The 19,023-nt window shown below is 40.2% G+C and overlaps 1 protein-coding gene across 1 annotated transcript in view; it reads right to left on the reverse strand.

Annotated features, from left to right (window-relative positions):
• The window catches only part of man1a2 (mannosidase, alpha, class 1A, member 2), a 169,756-nt gene that overhangs the window by 89,390 nt on the left and 61,343 nt on the right, over positions 1-19,023 (reverse strand). The window contains exon 4 of the mRNA XM_049485404.1: positions 1,130-1,226. Within this exon, the coding sequence (XP_049341361.1) occupies positions 1,130-1,226 (97 nt within the window). The remainder of the gene's footprint in view (positions 1-1,129; positions 1,227-19,023) is intronic.

The following is a 19,023-nucleotide window of genomic DNA, read 5'->3' on the forward strand; positions in this document are numbered from 1 at the left end:
GACCTCAAATAATACAGAGAAAACAAATTTATATTCATAAAGTTTTAAGAGTTCAGAAATCAATATTTGGTGAAATAACCCTGGTTTCTAATCACAATTTTCATGCATACTGGCATGTTCTCCTCCACGAGTCTTACATATTGATTTTGGATAACTTCAGTTCAGTTTGGTTTGATGGCTTGTGATCGTCCATTTTCCTCTTGATTATATTCCAGGTGTTTTCAATTTGGTTAAATCAAAGAAACCCATAATTTTCAAGTGGTCTCTTATTTTTTCCAGAGCTGTACATTGAACCACAATCCCTGTATTGTGATACCTATCCTATTGCCAAGTCCATGCCAATACACAGTCTCAACGGTCTGCGGTGTGAAATTATTACGCTTCTCTACTTGGGTGGTACTGTACTGTGTCAAAATTAATTTTGAAACTTCAAATTTGCAGTAGCCAAACATTTAATTTTTTTGTTCTTTAAGCACATTATACGTTATTTAGGGTACAAGACACCACCTTTACCAAAAGGAACCTATACAGTCAGAATAAGTATCTGTATCGGTACTCAGTATTTGCATACATTTTATACAAATTTGTTTCTGTGCATCCCTATTTAAAACAATATAACAGAGAAAGCAAGAGAGAGAGCTAATGAAAACTGTGGCACAACCAGCTCTCATCAGCTTTGAAAAATGCAGTTTATGGTCAATTTGCCAGAATGAACTCACAATGAATTTCTAGACACACACACACACACACACACACAAACACGCTCACACACTCACACACTCACACACAGATGCTTTATTCTGATCCCCTTTATCACACAAAACAGCTGGAATGTTCAGCAGCAGAAAAAAAAATGAAAATGAAATGATTAAATAAAACTGGACGGCCTGAACGCACTGGACCCGCCGCCTCTTCGTGTCATTTATGTGTCTGTCTGCATCATCTGTAAACACAGAAATTACACACTGCAAACGCCTGGGAAAGTGGACGTGTTTGAGTATGTATGGAATTCTGCTTTGAAGAGAGCCACACAGCAAGCGCAGTTATTTACATGCAAATGAGAGGACGAACCTGTGGGCGCAGCAGATTTTCGGGTGCAATGGGAAAAAGGGGTGTACACCTCACTCACCAAAGATATTCGTGGAATGTCCTTTCTTGGCGATGGGCTTGAGCTCGTTGTGTCCCCAGCCGTACTGCCTGTAGCTGTCCCACGCATGCTTCATCATCTAGTGAGGCAGAGATACAACAGGGAGTGAGGCTCATGAATACAAAGCAGTAGTGTGGCGCAGCCTCAACACACACACACACAATCTCAGACACACACACATTGTGGATGTCACAATCGGATCTGTAACAGGAGGTCAGGTGCACATGGCTAAATAACACAATAATGATGAGGCATGGCAGGGCCTTGAACCTTGATGTTATTTTCAGGGCATATCCTCTCTGATAGACGTGGCCCTGATGAGCAGCTCTCATTTCAATAACTGCAGCATTTGGAACAACAACATCAAAGCTGCTGATTGAACACTGGTGAACACAGCCATGCATCTTAGACCTCAATTTAAATGGGTAATTTTTTATTCTCACTGAGATTAAAAAACTCACTAAAATCACGCTGTCAGACATTAAAAACCATTATCAGCACAGATTTATTTTAAACTGATATTTGATGTACTTCAGGATAATAAGGTAACACAGAATTACTGTGTTGAATTGTCAAGTAGCATCAAGTTGCAGCTTTAAAGCCCCAGTCTGGACAGAAGTCCTGCACTGGGCTGAACAGTTTGTACTGTGCTGTAAATTAGCTACATTCACAAAACAAACTAATACAGCAGCTCCAGTTAGCTGACTAGCTAATTAGAAACTGCACCCAATAAACAAATTAATACATAAGCTTCAGTTAGCTACTACTTTCATTCAAAAGACATACTAGCTAATACAGCAGCTCCAGTTAGTTAGCTAGCTAACTAAAATGGCACCCAATAGACAAAATAATACAGCAACTCCAGTTAGCTACCACTTTCATTAATAAGACAAATTAGCTAATACAGCAGCTACTGTTAGCTAGCTAACTAACTGCAACAAAAAAACAACCTACTTTAGCCGCCACAGTTAGCTAGCTAGATAGTTAATCTTAGTTAATATTCTTAACAAACTAACACTACTGCTATAGTTAGCTATTTAGATAAATAAATTTACTAAACTACTATGACATCAGTAACAATTAGCTAACAAACCAGGCCAGATAGTTGCCATATTAACAAACTAAAACTAAGGCCACATTTAGCTAGTTAGCAGATTCAATTCACCAAACAAACTAATACTACAGCTACATTTAGCTAGATAGCAAATTTAATTCACCAAACAAACTAATACTACAGCTACATTTAGCTAGATAGCAAATTTAATTCACCACACACATTAATACTACAGCTACATTTAGCTAGTAGATCCAGTTAACTAGCTAGCTAACAAGTGAAAACTGCACCTAATAAACAAAGACAGTATCCCCAGTTAGCTACATGTTAACTAAACACAAAAATACACACACAAATCTATTGTCTATATATGTGTGTGTGTTGTCGCTATATATAAACTGACGTTTTTTTTTGTTTGATTTTTTTTTTTTTACAATTTGAACCCAGCTGTTGTTCTCCACATTGTGTCACTTTTGTGATTATATAAGCCGACAGAAATGCTTCAAAAACCCTTCTAACATAGACTTTCATTGAAAACTAAAGTGTTCTTTCTTCTCCTGTGAATTTCATACTGATTTATTCCACATACTTTTGAGGTCATTTTTGCCCCTGCACTGAAACTGTGTGTTCAAAGGGGAATCGTGTTAAAAATGGGGACATTGTTGACCTTTGCCCCAGGTTATTTCTGACCCTTAAGTTGGAAGAACTCCCGCTGTACTCAGAACCCTGTCTGACACATACGCTCTTTAATTCTGCAGCCAGCAGGACTCGTCGTGCACCACATCCTACACTGTATTGTATTGGATGAACTGACAAGCATGGATGTTTCTGTGTGTTATGGCTATAGGCTCTTCTTTTTTCCCTCCAGCCCATATTCAAGAAGAATGAAGCCTTTGAGTCTCAAACTACTTGACATTTTTGTTAGAAAATAAACCAAGCAAAGAACAAAATATATACCTTATCAAACCTTAACATCTATTTGTTGTTTTTCTCAAGAGGAAACACTATTTATGGCATCTGTTTCCTAATGTGTGGGTTTCTAATTTTCCTAATATGATCCTTGAACATCACAAGTCTAGCTATATAAACCCACAAAACAAATGAATGCAAAGAAACAAACAAGAAAATAAATATATCTGATCAGTCCTTAACATGCATTTGTTACACATGTCTAATCTAAACACTACTTTTTGGTTTGTGTTTGAGCACATAAAAGCCAGTTTTCAAGTCTCTGGAGCTTGCTGTATTTGTAGTGTTACTGGAGGATGGTATCCTAAACACAAAGTCCAGATTTTCCTCTGCTGTTCACAGCATATAACCTCCCCCTAGTACTCGTAAGGGAGTCTGGCCAATAAAAAGGACCTATAATTACATTGTGTTCTTGCCTACAAGTTTTTCCATGACGCAAGCTGTGTGGGCCAAATAATATTTCATTAGATCTTTCTAAGGACCACAGTCTGACCACTCATCTACTGGACTTATCAAGGACAGGATCTCTAAGGCTACATTCACAGCACAAGTCTGATCAAACAATTCTGTTTTTTTTCCTTGGACCTTGACAGTTGACATTCATAAATATATGACCTTGTTAACATCCCTTCACGTGACAAGTAACTGAATTTATACTTTTTAGTCAAACCAGCAATGTTTTGTTTAAACTGGAGTTATGGTTGTCAAATGCATCTTGGCCAGACAGATGTGTTTACACTGCTATGACATGTGGCTTAAATGTGTACTAGACCACCTCCTAAAGTGGTTTGAGTGATCAAACCTGCATCTGTTTTAAATGTGTCTTGGGTGTGTTTACACCTGAATTTTTAAGGTGTTTGGCCATATCCAGATCTAATCCTCATACTTCATTATAAAGCAACCAGAAGTAAATGGGGTCTTAAGGGTGCTTTCACAGCTAAAAGTCCAGACCGTGGTCCGAACCAAGGTTCATGTGTTTGCTACATTGTATATATTTGGTCTGCTTATTTTTGTTTTCACACTGCAGTTAGGGAGCGCACCAAATACCTTTGTGTGATACTCCTACATCCTTTTATCATCACTTACGTATCGATGCGTTTTCCTTAACTTGACGCTGATTGGTTTCATAAGGACATGCGTCTGACGTTGGCGTGTTGACAATTCAGCGGGTGGTTCTTGGCGGGAAGCCTTTTTAAGATAAGGGTTGAATAAATGAACAGATTCATTTTGTCTCCAAAGTAGTGCTGCTATTGTGGTTTTTATACCAGTAGCAGCAACTTTAGGCACTTTTCACATGTTCATCGCACCAAATTTCAATTAAACATTTCGTCTCCTCCTCGCCCCATGTGTTTCCACGGCTCCAAAAGTTCAAACCATCTAGAAAAGCACTTTCACACTGCAGGCGAACCGGACCATGGTTCAGAAGATCCGGACCGAGACCACCTCTCTTGGTTGGACCAAAATCTGGTCCTTTGGTCCGGACCGTGGTTCGCGGCCCCTTTTCACACCTGCTACTTTAGTTCGAACAAAACTGAAAAGTCAGAAAGTCCGGACCAAAAGAGGCAGGTGTGAAAGCACCTTTAGTGAGCTGTATTTGTCTGGGATGTGAATGAATCCATCCTTAAAACTAGGAATACAAGTGTGTGTATTTTGGTACTTGCAGGAACCAATACCTTCTGAAAATCTAGTAATCAGGAGCATTATGTAATTGTGCAGTTGTTAGCGTAAAGTAGTGCAATGCAAAAGTTAATTTGCTGTATGTGGATAGTTTGTGTTATATGTACGAGATCTTTGACGTCAAGGTGGATTAAGGATGACCGGACCAAGTGCTTCATGAGTTTTGTTGCGCTAAAGATGATTTGCGGAGCTGAACTCACTTGCTTTATTGTGTGCTCTTGCTCTCTCTCTCTCTCTCTCTCTCGCTCTCTCTCTTTTTCTCTCTCTCTCTCTCTCTTTCTCTCTCTCTCTCTCTTTCTCTCTCTCTCATTTCCTCACTTGTACAATGGCCCCCTACTGAGGATATGGGCCTGAATATATATAAAAGACAACTAAGTTGTCAGAAACAAGAGTTGTCTGTTCATTAGGCACACAGTATCAGATTTTGTTATAGGGGCCTCGTTTGCGATTACGAGTATGAGTACGAGTATTACGAGTAAATGAGCATGGTTTCGGGCAGATAGCCAATACCAGTATTGGAATTCATACATCTCTTCTGAAACACATATAAACACAAAAAAAATCAGATCAATGTCAGATTAAGGCACAAAGTCTTATTTGAGTCACTTCAGCCTGAACGTAGTCCAAGTCAATAAAGAGCTAAATACACTCTCTCTACAGTTTTAGGCCAGTCTAGGCTTCCTGTGTTCTGTCCTAATTACGGTGTGGTGGATACTTGAAATGTGCTTTCTGAAAAAGAAAAGTCCTTCTAGCTATCCCAGTAATGGCATTACTAATGATCTTCACTAATCAGAAGGTACACCAAGTCCTGTATCATCCTTCCACCTGCATCGCTTTCACCGCAGAATCTCCACAAAGTCTTGCCTACAGAGCTTACAGACTTTACTGTGGCTTTTCTACTTTGAAGCAAAATCAGCACTTTCTTCCCTCTCACAGACATAAAATCTTACAGACGGTAGAGTGCAATAAATGGTGTCCTCCACTGAGAACAACATAGATTTGAACAGTATTTCCTGTACTGCCTCACCATTTCCCATCGATAAATCCTACCCAACCAGGCCAACACAGGCCAGTCTATAAAACATTCTAAAAAAGTACATCATGAAGGTCTCAAGCAATTAGATCTGCTGTAGCTCGACTATTCTGCTCCTTCAACATGATTGGTAGCACTTCTAATATTGACTCTTTTCTGGATAATAAGAAGTCAGTCATTACCCTCTTGTGGTCAGAGGCCTGCAGTGATGGTGCTGATGTGTCCTACAAATCAAAATTATGACCTAAAAAACGTGCTTATGATGAGCATTTTACTGGTGACCTTCATTTGTAGCAAAGTCTTTAACCATCTGCATTGTCCTGCCTGCATTTCTCTCTGTACTTTGTCTTGTTTATCTTAAACTAATCAATTAAATCTGCTAATCAAAATGTATCCAGAACCAGAACGGCTGACAAACATTGTGAAAGTTAGTAGAGGGTTAATGGTGCATATACACCAAACAAACATAACATTAAAACAATCGCCTTGTTTCTAAACTCATTATTAATTCCTCAGCTACGCTGATCATGTAGGAGCCCTTATACATACCGTAAAAAAAAAATACATACCAAATTTTCCGCACTACATTTTCCCAAAAATCGTCAGTGTGCCTTTTAATTCGGTGCATCTTGTCTATGAATTTTACAAGTAAGCTTGTAAGGAGCAGCAAAGCCACTCTACTAAAGAACAGCGTTATACAGGAGATTCAGTTTAGTTCTCCATGAGTATTAGCATTAGCTGTTAACTGCTCTATGCGCTTGCTTGTTGACCGTCCCGAGTTGAGTATTTTTGGCCTGTAGCCTACTACTAACCCCGGCTAGCACTGTTGGAGCAGCATTACCTTTAGCCTCTAACCACAGCGCTACCTCTTTTGCAGTTCAAAGGCAAGTAAATTGGTTTGTTGCCTGCACGTTTACCATGTTAAAACAAGCGGAACAAATCACTTGCTAATATTGCCCTGGCTCACCAGAACACTGGTTTCTCAGTGTAGCTCTGTTGGGTGTCATTAGCCGCTAATGCTAATGCTAATGCTCCAGCTTTAATGGAAATCTGTAAATCTAAGCTTACTATAGATAAATGGAAGAGAAATCTGTGTAGATTGACATCCAGCACTTGTTTGACTTGACGGAAATGTTTTATTTAAGAATTACAGTTTTGTTTACTTAACTTAGCTTAGCTTTACAGGTGTTGAGACCTGCTGAATTAAAAGGAAAACTTGGCAACACCCCTGTTCCTACTTGTTACTAGTGTCGCATACAATGCGCCTTAAAAATCTAGTGCACCTTGTGTATGAAAATAGAACGGAAAATAGACGTTAACTGACAGAAGTGCACCTTATAATCCGGTGCACCTTATAGTGCGAAATACAGAAATGTGTCCTATATTATCAGTGGAGCTGAAAACAATGGATAATGGGTCTAAAAAAACAAGGAGATGGCCATATTGTTATGCTTGATCTGTGTATTTGCGCCAAACATTCACAGTACAGGGGGTCATAAGGATGGCCCTTCCTGTCCCCCCATCACTCACCACTGAGGGCTTCTAATTGCAGGCGTGCCACAGTTGGCAGTTAGCATCCTTCTCCACACATCCTGAACAACAAGACTGATTGATTAACTCGAGCAGTCCCTGTGGATTGTCACTAGTGTTCATATCAATTCCTGAGCAGACAGATATGATCCTCTTCACCCCCCATCAACTGAAGGGAACACAGTGTCAGGAACAAAAGGAAAGAAAAATTACCTCTGCTGCCTGACTGAGTGTTGTTCAGCAGATGTCTGCCATCTTCATCTGAACAGTTGGGTCTCACTTGCAGAGTAGATGTTGTTTTTAAGATTTAATCAGTTGGAGAATAGTTTTTGTGACATAAAACACCATGTTTGATAAAGTTTGATAAATGTTAAAATTGATATTAACTTGTGTGTTTATGACTGGATGTTCAAAAATGACAAATGTTTGCAGGGCTTTGGATATTCCGTAATCTGTTATCATGAAACAGGGGTTACAATATAGTATATCACAGCATACTGTGGCACTGTAAGTAATGCTGAGAAAATCTCAATAAAATAAAAGCTAGCTAAGCGCTAGCTCTTTCACTGTTCAAAGGTGAGTGTTATCAGCCTGTAACTTGCTGCTAACCCCAGCTAGCACTGCTGGAGCAGCATTTCTATTAGACACTAACCACGCTAAACGCTAGCTCTTTCGCCGTTCAGAGGCAAGTATATCACTGTAGACTGTATTCTGCTGCAAACCCTGGCTAGCACTGCTGAGCAGCATTGACATTAGACGCTAACCGCATTAAGCGCTAGCTCTTTTGCCATTCAGAGGAGAGTATATTGGACTCTAGCCTGCGCATTTACCGTGTTAAAACAAGCTACGTGGGCTGAACCAGGGTTCCTCAGTGCAGCCCTGTGGGGCGGAATTTACTAGCTCTAACTGTGGCTAGCACAAGCCGCTAATGCTAATGCTGCTTCACCCTGCCTTAATAGAAATCTGGAAATCTAAGCTTACTGTAAATAAATGTAAGCCCTTTACTCACCTAAATAAACAGTTTTCAGAAGAGAAATCTGTGTAGATTAACATCCCGCGCTCGTTTGACTTAGAAAGAAATCGTTTTTTTTTAAAGAATTACAGTTTTGTTTACTTAGCTTAGCTTTACATAATTTAGTTACTTCCTTACCTCCTAGAAGAAAAATATGGTGACACTCCTTTTCCTTACTAGTGTTGCATAATGCGCCCTATAATCCAGTGCGCCTTGTGTATGAAAACAAAGACCAGAAAACAAATGTTCATTGTGTCTTAAATGGAAGTGATACTTCACTTTTAGAAAGAAAAATCATTCTGATAGACTGCATTAGTGGTTGTAGTTTCTTAAATAATTCTAAAACTATTGCTATTTAAATACTACCTTACCCTTAGTAGAAATATATATATATATATATATATATATATATATATATATATATATATATATATATATATATATATATATTAAAATGCAGTTTGTTAGTGTTCCTTTAGCAGCAATGATATCCAAACAAGCTCAGAAATTAATATTTTGTTTCACCTAAACAAAATTAATGGCGATACAATAAACTACTGTCATACTCCTCCCTCCTAAGTCACAGCACCTTAAAGCTCAGCAGAAGCAAATTCCATTCAGCCGAAGGAAAGGTGATAAAAACTAGAGAACTGGAAATCATCTACAACCTCAGAAAGACCTCATATTCTAACTTTAAGTGCGTAGTTACAAGGTAAGAAAGATTTTAAAATGCAACAGTATAACTAGAGCAAGCACCTAGCCTCATTTACATTTAACAAAAAAGAACTTCCGAGCGAGTGAATTGATTAGAATAAACTTAAACATTCTATAAGTGGACCTGCTTCAGCATTAGATCTGAAAAGTGCATATGCATAATAAGCACACTGCACTGCTGCTGCTAATAATGAAAGATCAAAGATGGCCTAAAAACAGCCTGAGGAGGTGAATCTAAAGACCACGGTGGAGATCAGAGGTGAGAAATTTTAAACTCAAGACAAAAGCTGCTTCCTCTTTCTCTCTGAAGAAAAAGAAAACGAATGCTGGCTGTTGTAAGGGTGATTTGTTTTTTTCTTGAGAGCATGTTCATATTTTGAAGAGGGACACGCTTAGCATCTTAGCAAGCTTTAAATTGAGGAGTTGCTGCTGTAAAAATGCTGCAACATTTTGCAGAAGCGAGCAGAGAATTGGCTATAAACAAATCCATCACAATGAAATTCTAAATTATGCACATTATTGCGGCTTCTGCAGCTAGAATGCGTATGACTCTGTTTACTGCTTGGAGAGGGGTATTCTCTAGCACTGTATCATCAAGAGGCCACCGTTTGGCTGCGTTTTAGAGGCTGGAGCTGTGGGCAGAATGGCCCTGTTTTAATGAAGGTCAGAATAAAGGAGAAGATTTCTGCCGAATCAAAACACTGCTCATACATAAAAATGACTCGGAACCGAATTGAATCAAATTGGCCTGAAAATGTTTATTCTCGCACCCCAACACAACAGTCTTAGCACAATCACTCCTCTTACAGCCTCAACAATCCCCTCTCCTGTTGCCAATCCCAGCATTCACACAGTCAAATACTCTTTTTGTGTTGTCGCTGTTGCTGGATTTCTATTTTCTTTTTTTTCTTTTTTTTTAGAAGCGCGATGCTGGCAGAGAGAAGCATGGCTGTTAGGTATGTTACATGAAGACATTATTTGGTGCCCTGATGGTTTCTCTACGCCGAGCTGAAAGGCAAGCGTGAGAGGGAGATCCTTTTAGAGCAAATCACTCTGTCTGGAGCGCTTCCTAGAGACGAGACTCAGCCAACTCTGCAGGGCAGAGAGGGGGGGTGGGGGAGGTGTGGAGAAAGGAAAAGAAAAAGAGGAAGAAACTGAGGGAAAAGAACACCAAAGAGTGAAGGGCGATGGAGACAAGTCACATGAGAGCCGCAGAGAAAGAGGAGAACTAACAGTAGACAGAGAGAGAGAGCTGTGACTATTCCACTTACTTAGTTGGGGCACAATCCTGCAGAGATGCAGAAAAGAACAGCAGCATTAGTTAGACTTGGCAACTACTTGCTACACACAGCTCTAAGGGGCTCAGAAGAGCTATATTGGGGCCTGAAATTCAAGCCCAACTCAACCCACAGATTTTTTTTGCTTTTTTTCCACTCCCTCAATTTTCTCCCCAATTCAGGCATTCCCTTTCCCCATTCATTGGATAGGCCTCCCTCTATAAAACTTGATACCTATGCAGACAGAGTGAAGGCAGCTCATGCTTAGTTTAAGTGTAAAGCACTACCACATTTTTTTTACATGGCTGCTAACAGAACATTATTGAATGAGAAGCTGAACATGCTTAGAGGAGGACCTTAAATGTGTCTTAGAATCTATTTATTCATTTCACACCTGCATGAATGTTGTAATGGTGCAATAACATGTTTGCCAGAAAACGGTAAAGCTGCATTTAACCCTGCCAACTTGTCGATTGACAGATCGAGCTAAGCCTCAGAAACAATGATTGGTTAATCTCTGGTAAACATAATGTTGTTGTGCAGCAATTTTGAGGTTTTTAATTTGGCCTGTTTCAAAGCAGTTTTTTGGAAAAGAGTTTTTCATTTAAGGGCCGTTTCAACTGCTATTTTTTCTCAATTGTGAGAGATGATAAACAGGGAGGGCCATCCTCTGGACCCAACCATTCTTCAATCCCAACAAAAAGCATATCTCTAGGATATAGATGAAAACAGTTTAAAGTAAAAACAGAAGAAGAATAAGGGTATGAAAAAAGAAAAAACGGTAAAGGTGGCATAAACCTAGGCCAAGAAAATACCTCAGACGTGAAATTTGCACTGGACCCAAGTCCAGCAGATATTTGAGAAATTAAGTTCAAACCTGACTGCGCTCAACCTGATTAGAGGGTTCCTGTCGGATTCAGGCTCATATTTCATGCTCTGGGGAGCAATGCTATAATAGTAGTGCGAGGGAGCAGACTACTTGAGAAGTCCCAGGACGAAGGTAGATGGTGGGAGGTACTCAAGCACACAAACTTCATTTTGGCTGTGCAGCCGGCCCCTCTGCAGAGGCATGAGACGCCCCGCACAGCCGGAAAACACATTACCCAGCGCTGGGTCTGCAGAGGAGCGCTGACCTTCACAATGGCAGTCAAACTTTAGCTCAAAACCCACATTTTGCACACTCGATGCAGGAGAGTGCCCTTTACAATCACCTCCAGGGGGAGCAGCAGTAATTAGTATTAACCCCCCCACAGGCTTCCCTGTACATGGCGTGAAAAGGAGTGCATTCATAAATCTCTCCCTGCACTTCAGCTCATCTCCACTGCACTCCAGGGGAACTGTGCTGCAATCAGACATCTCCGCTGCTGCTGTCGCACACAAAGCTCATGGCACCACACAAATTATTTAATGCCCCTGGTGTCCGCTGGAGTCAGTTTGATTCATGCGGGTCCCTCCTTCTGTCCTCTCTCACTGTAGTCTGTTTAAAGTTACACTTGGCCCATTAGATTAGGGGGAGCTGGGATGGAGAATGAGGCAGATTTAAGGTGGCCTCAGTGTGCTGTTGGGCCACAGGGGGCAGACTCAGGTACTGCACTGCAGAGAAGATGCTCTGGGGGCATGAGGAACAGAATTTACTATTCAAATGTCTTTATTGAATGCTTCCAAAAATAGCAGGGTCAGGACAAGTGTACAGTATGCCTCCTCTGATACATGTAAAGTCAAGCAAGTGGTGTTCTTCTCAAACTGCCAGCAATTCAGCATCACTAGTGTTATGACCCCCCGGCCATAATATGAATTAAACTGAATTTAATATATGTGTGTATGCATGCTGCTTCTGTGTGCAGTCCCACAACTGGCCACCAGGGGAGCTCTATAAAAGGCCTGGAAATGCCAGACCAGAGAGACTGTTTGGGGGGCTCCTCCCCTTTCCTGACCTGGAAAAACATCTTACTTTTCTTAATTTTTTATTATCATTTCATGTTCGATTAACTGTGTGTCCGTAGTGGTTTTGTTTGTTATTTTGGCCTTTACTCATCCCTGGCCTCTCAGCCTGTGCAGTAAAACCACTCCAGATGATCCAGAATGCAGCAGCACGTCTGGTCTTCAACCAACCAAAACAGGCACATGTCACCCCACTGCTCATTGAGCTCCATTGGCTACCAGTTGCTGCTCGTATCAAATTCAAAGCTCTTACAATCGCCTACAAGGTGATGACAGAACAGCTCCTTCCTACCTGCACTCACTCCTGAAGGCTTAAGCTACCTCCCGGCCGCTGCGCTCCTCCAGTGAACGTCGCCTCGCTTTGCCAAACATTCACACAAAGCAATCCAGACTGTTCTCATACAGAGTTCCCCAATGGTGGAACAAACTACCTTCCACTACCAGATCAGGAGAATCTCTCACTATCTTTAATAAACTCCTGAAGACAGAGCTCTTCAAAGAGCACTTACTCTCCTAACACCCCTAACTAACAAACTAACTACTTCTAACCTCATTTCCTTCTTCCCCTTCTTCACTCCTCTATCCTATTATTTCCCTTTGACCTCCTTTAGGCCCTATCTAAAAAAATGTTTTACCTTTAACTTCTATTACTTTTGTACTTCACTATTGTAAGTCGCTTTGGACAAAAGTCAGCCAAATATAATGTAATGTAATGTAACATTAGCTTACTTCTTTTTAATAAAATCATCCTGGTTTAGTACATTTACTCAGGGTCCAGTGTTTGTTTCAGCAGAGGGTCTGGGGAGAGAGCCCACTCATATTTTCTGCTGTGGCCTGACCCTATACCAGATTGTGACGCTAGGCAGCCAGCTCTGATACATCAGGCAACAAAGGCCTGCACCAGCCAGCATCACAATGAAAGAAATGAGGGGAGAGAGCGGAGCCAGCTACCCACCCAAGTGGCCATTTCCCAAGTTCTCTTTCTAGAGCTGTGGTCTATTGAAATAATCTAAATAATCAATGTAATCTATGCAGTAAAATACAATAAATGAACACTGAGATAATAAACAGTGTGTTCAAAATAGTGCAACATCTTTAGAAACGTTTGTTATAAAGTATATATAGTATATAAGTATACTATATAGTATAAAGTGTTTGCTCAGGGATAGAGGCATAAATTAGGATGGAGACAAGCATCCCGTAGTGCCTGGTTATATATGGTTGTCTTGTTTAATCCTGTGATCACCTTACCAACACATTACCCCAACTTTAACCTAAATTGTCATTCATTTTGTTACTTTTTTCACCACTGCATAAATGATACATTTTTGTCAAAGAGAAAAAAATATTCAAGATCGAACATTTATAACATCCCAGCCATCTTTTTTCAGAGATTGTTGTTTTTGTTTGTTATTTTGATGTAATTTGATATTCTTTTGTTGAAGTAATATATATATATATATATATATATATATATATATATATATATATATATATATATATATATATATATTACTAGGGTGGAGTCCTCTACCTGCACTGTATGTCATGCAATTTTATTTCTGTGATTTTTATTTTATTTGTGCAAAAATACAACAAATCACAATATGATGGTATAGGGAAATCTGTTGTTTGCTGAATATTTGGTGCATCCCTACATTTCTGTTGCAGAATAATGCCCTGAAGTTCATACTTTGTTTTTAAGAGAAGGTGATAAAATACAAATTTCACCACACAAACACACCAATTTGCCCAATTTAATTAATAATTGGTTAGATCAATGAACTATTTGAAAAAATAATGATTAGTCTAATTAACAACAATGATCCTTAGGTGCAGTCCTAGCTCTCTCAGGTTTTGGCTGCTGATGACGAAGCAGCTGAACCATGGATCTGAATCCTCCAGCAGCAGTTTCATCATCTTACTCTGCTCATTATAGAGAACTCCTTATTAATATTATACTGTATTTATTATTATCAAAACACACCTGGTTCCAATAATTATCAGAATCATTTCATCATCCAGGCCTAGGCTAAAATGGGAGTGCTGAATGAAGGGAAAAATGCACTAATGACTGATACTTTCCTTTCATTCAGCCTGAAACGGCTTTAGGCCTTCATCCAGATATAGCCCAAAGACATATTTGAACTAAATCAGTTTAATTGGCTGAATCAGCTATTGTTCTTGATCTGGTTCACAGTTCAAGCGTAGAGAGACACACACACACACACTCACACACACACACACTCCTCCAAGTTCATTTCCCCTCATTTCTGCATGACCTTAGCTGTCAGGGACACTGTACCAGCCCCTCCTCTCACAGCCTCTCAGGCATATGCTCAGTCATGAACCTGGCACAGTAATCGTCCCCATGCATACCAGCTCCCAGCACCCCGAGAGGCTCCTGCTCCCTCTGCCAACAGCAGAGCATTCTCAAACGCCACGACCTCCAACAGCCACCCAGCTCTGCTCATAATGAGCAAGGAGAACATTGCACACCTGTGCACCACGTCCATATACACACACATACACATACACACACCGACTGAACTGTACTTTCAGTTTTCTCTACTCCATTTAGCAAACTTTACCTATTGAACTGCTTTTCAAAAGTCTGGACATCACAATTTGTAGTGTAGTTATAGTGTTTCAATTAAATAAATTAGCTCTCTTTTTCTGCAAGCCAAGCTGGGAGTATATATACATTTGTGGATAATTATGTACAAGATATATCATGTAATTAAAGATCGTAAATAAAAATGAGATTTTTGCAGTGCTGGAAAAAAAATAAGAGACCACTTAATGATGATTTTTTTCCCCTTGATTTTTTCCCCTTGATTTTAATTAAAAACCTCTGGAATAACCACAAATGTGGAATGTCCACAAATACTGAAACATATAGTGTACGTGCGTTTAAAAATAATCTGGAAAAGAAAGTCATAAAAAAGTCATCACTTTATCACTACGCCAAACCTCTTCCTTCTCCTCATATGAAAGAAGACTCGAGATGAAAAATATGAAGGTATGAGAATATAGCTTTATTAATAACTGCATGTTTCTTACTTTAATGAAAAACAAGAGAGAAAATCAATCTTTTTTCAGGGGGAAATTTCAAAGGGCCAGGTGTTGCCAAATCTTTGATAGGCTGTGTACTACTGAGATCAAAGCCGGTACAAAGCCGAGAAGCCTGTAGGTGATCAACTAGAACAAGCAGTTCATACCCCACTGCTCCCACCAACACAGCCTGCAGATTACAGAGAACATCACCTTTAACTGCCTGAGCTGACTTTCCACTACTGCTGTTCTTCTGCACTCCAGACTAGTGCTGTGTACTGGCTGAAACCTGGTGATACAATGTGCATTATCTAAACTATGGATTGATATGGTCTCCAAAATATATGAAATGAAAGACTTAAATTTACTTTTACTTTACGTTGCAATTAAGAATGGATCATTTTATAAAATATTAGGAAAATGGACCATAACATTCGCTATTAGTAAAACTAGCGTGGCATCATGTGCTCGTCAAAACAACTCTCAAATGATCTAAAAACAAAGATTGTTCAACATAGTTGTTCAGGGGAAGGATACAAAAAGTTGTCTCAGAGATTTAACCTGTCAGTTTCCACTGTGAGGAACATAGTAAGGAAATGGAAGACCACAGGGACAGTTCTTGTTAAGCCCAGAAGTGGCAGGCCAAGAAAAATATCAGAAAGGCAGAGAAGAAGAATGGTGAGAACAGTCAAGGACAATCCACAGACCACCTCCAAAGAGCTGCAGCATCATCTTGCTGCAGATGGTGTCACTGTGCATCGGTCAACAATACAGCACACTTTGCACAAGGAGAAGCTGTATGGGAGAGTGATGCGAAAGAAGCCATTTCTGCAAGCACGCCACAAACAGAGTCGCCTGAGGTATGCAAAAGCACACTGGCAGAGGCATGCTTGCAGAAATGGCTTCTTTCGCATCACTCTCCCATACAGCTTTTCCTTGTGCAAAGAGAATAGGAGAATAACTTGCAATTGGCCACCTGAAATACTTTTTCTCATGATTGGTTACACCTGGCTATGAAGTTCAAAGCTCAATGAGGTTACCAAACCAATTTTGTCCTTCAGTAAGTCAGTAAAAAGTAGTTAGGAGTATTCAAATCAATAAAATGATAAGGGTGACCATACTTTTGCATCGGTCAAATTTTGTTTTAATGCATATTGCACATTTTCTGTTAGTACAATAAACCTCATTTCAATCCTGAAATATTACTGCGTCCATCAGTTATTAGATATATCAAACTGAAATGGCTGTTGCAAACACCCAAATATTTACAACTAAAAATGATTAAAATTAATAGGGGTGCGCAAACTTTTTCATATGACTGTAAGTTTAGGCCAAGACCCACAGCCTCTAAACTGTTGATTAAAATAGAAAGAAATGGGATTTTGAGAATGGAGACAGTACCATAAAAAACCTTATATTGCGATGTTTTTCACACCCCTACTCCAGACTGCAACCATCTGAGATCAGCTTTGGGCAGAGTAAAGCTCTGACTGGACATAGACAGACACACACACAGACTGCAGACTGGCCATGCCAAGAGCATTGTCAGATAGAGGGCAAAAGGACATGGATCTCTGACACTCACACACACTCACACACACACACACGCTCACACATTGCTGCCATGCCTCTGCAAGTGCCACTGGGGCACAGCACAGCACGGCACAGCAGAGCAGAGCAGAGAGCGGCCAGGGAGCTCTCAACCAGATCCCAATCCCTGTAAGCTTACCAGTTGCTTTATGTACAGAGAGCTTGACTGGGGTAATTACTGTTAGCACATGGTGAGATCTGACACCTGAGAGAGTGTGAGGAGAGCTCCAGGCCTGATACCTCCACACAGCATGGAGCTGCACGAACAGCAATTACACAAAAACACGATACCCACCCAGTGTCGCCCCCCTCAGCCCTCAGAAAGTGCAGGCGGGAGTGTGAGCGTGGGTGAAGGAGAGAAAGAGAGACAGATGGAGCAGGAGGAGAAACAGAGAAGGAAACGTGGTAAAACACAAAAGGAGCATTTACTCCTGCTGTACCGGTCAAAAATTTAGACACACCTTCTCGTTCAATGTTTTTATTCATTTTATTGTAAATTATATATAATATAATTTTTTTTTACTTAGTTGAGAAGTCCTTACTTTAATATGGATTAGAACATTACTCAAATAGGGCTATTCACTGTATACCTGTAACTCTACCTCTTCACTACTTTACAACACTTTAAATAATTAACTCTTGACAAGTTCAGCACAGCTGTTAATTGAAAGATGTGCAAAGCTGCCATCACCAGCAAGAGGTGCCTACTAAGAAAAATCTAAAATACCTGCTTCTCTAAAAGGAGATGGTCACACACTCTAATATTTCATTGGACCGTCTTTATCTTTGATTGCGGCACACATTCACTGTGGCATTGTATTAATAAGCTTCAGCAATGTCACAATATTTATTTCAATCATGTGTTGCATTAATATTTCACCAAGATCTTGCAGCAGCATTGATGATGGTAGAGTCTGACCACTGCACAAAGTCTTCTCCAGCACATCCCAAAGATTCTCAATGAGGTTAAGATCTGGACTCTGTGGTGAAAAATCCATGTGTGAAAATGATGATCTCATGCTTCCTGAATCACTCTTTCACAATTCCAGCCCCATGAATCCTGAAATTGTTATCTTGGAATATGCTCGTGTCATCAGGGAGGAAAAAATCTATTGATGGAATAACCTGGTCTATATTCAGTATATTCAGGTAGTCAGCTGACCTCATTCTTTCAGCACATACTTTTGCTGAACCTAGACCTGACCACCTACAGCATCAACCCCACATCATTTGCTTCCAGGTTGCAACTTTTTTTTGCCCAGGCTGTGTAAAAACATATTTGCTTAACCCTTTTTTTTGTTTACCAAATAAGTTCATAGGATTTATTAAAAAACACGGAATTTAAGGTGTGTCCAAACTTTTGTCTCGAACTGTACCTCGTTTGGTTAAGACCTTGAGACCACAAACCATGATCAGGACCAAAGAACCAAAATTTGTTCTGACCAAAAGAGATGGTCTTGGTCCAGAACAACTAAACCATAGTCCATTTCATCTGCAGTGTTAAAGCACTTTTTTTAGATGGTTTGCACTTTAGAATCATTTACAGGAAGATAATGCAGGCTACAGTCACCCATTAAATAACGTCCGGTTACTTGCGTAACCTCGGTTCTCTGATAACATGAGTGAGGTATCTCACTATGGGAAACGCCCTCTGGCGTGACGGACCACGGAAGAACCAATGACACCACGTCTGTTGGCAGACAGACCAATCACAATTGTGATAGGGGAGCGCCACCTCTTACAATACCCATCCCCTCGCTCCCCGGCCTCATTCTCGGCATGCTTTCCCCCGTGCCGTGCAAGAAGGGATTAATGGTGAGATACCTCACTCATGTTATCAGAGAACCGAGGTTACGCAAGTAACCGGACGTTCTCTTTCAACATTCGCTCGGTATCTCACTATGGGAGTGATATAGACAACTCCCGTATTGCATCCCTCCCGAAGCCGTGCTGCCTGCCTAGAAATGGTTAAATAATGACGTTCTGACCTATACAGAATGCATGACCAGCTCCGCCAATCCTGTA

Source organism: Astyanax mexicanus, chromosome 11 (assembly GCF_023375975.1).
Source record: "Astyanax mexicanus isolate ESR-SI-001 chromosome 11, AstMex3_surface, whole genome shotgun sequence".
Classification (NCBI taxonomy): Eukaryota; Metazoa; Chordata; class Actinopteri; order Characiformes; family Acestrorhamphidae; genus Astyanax; species Astyanax mexicanus.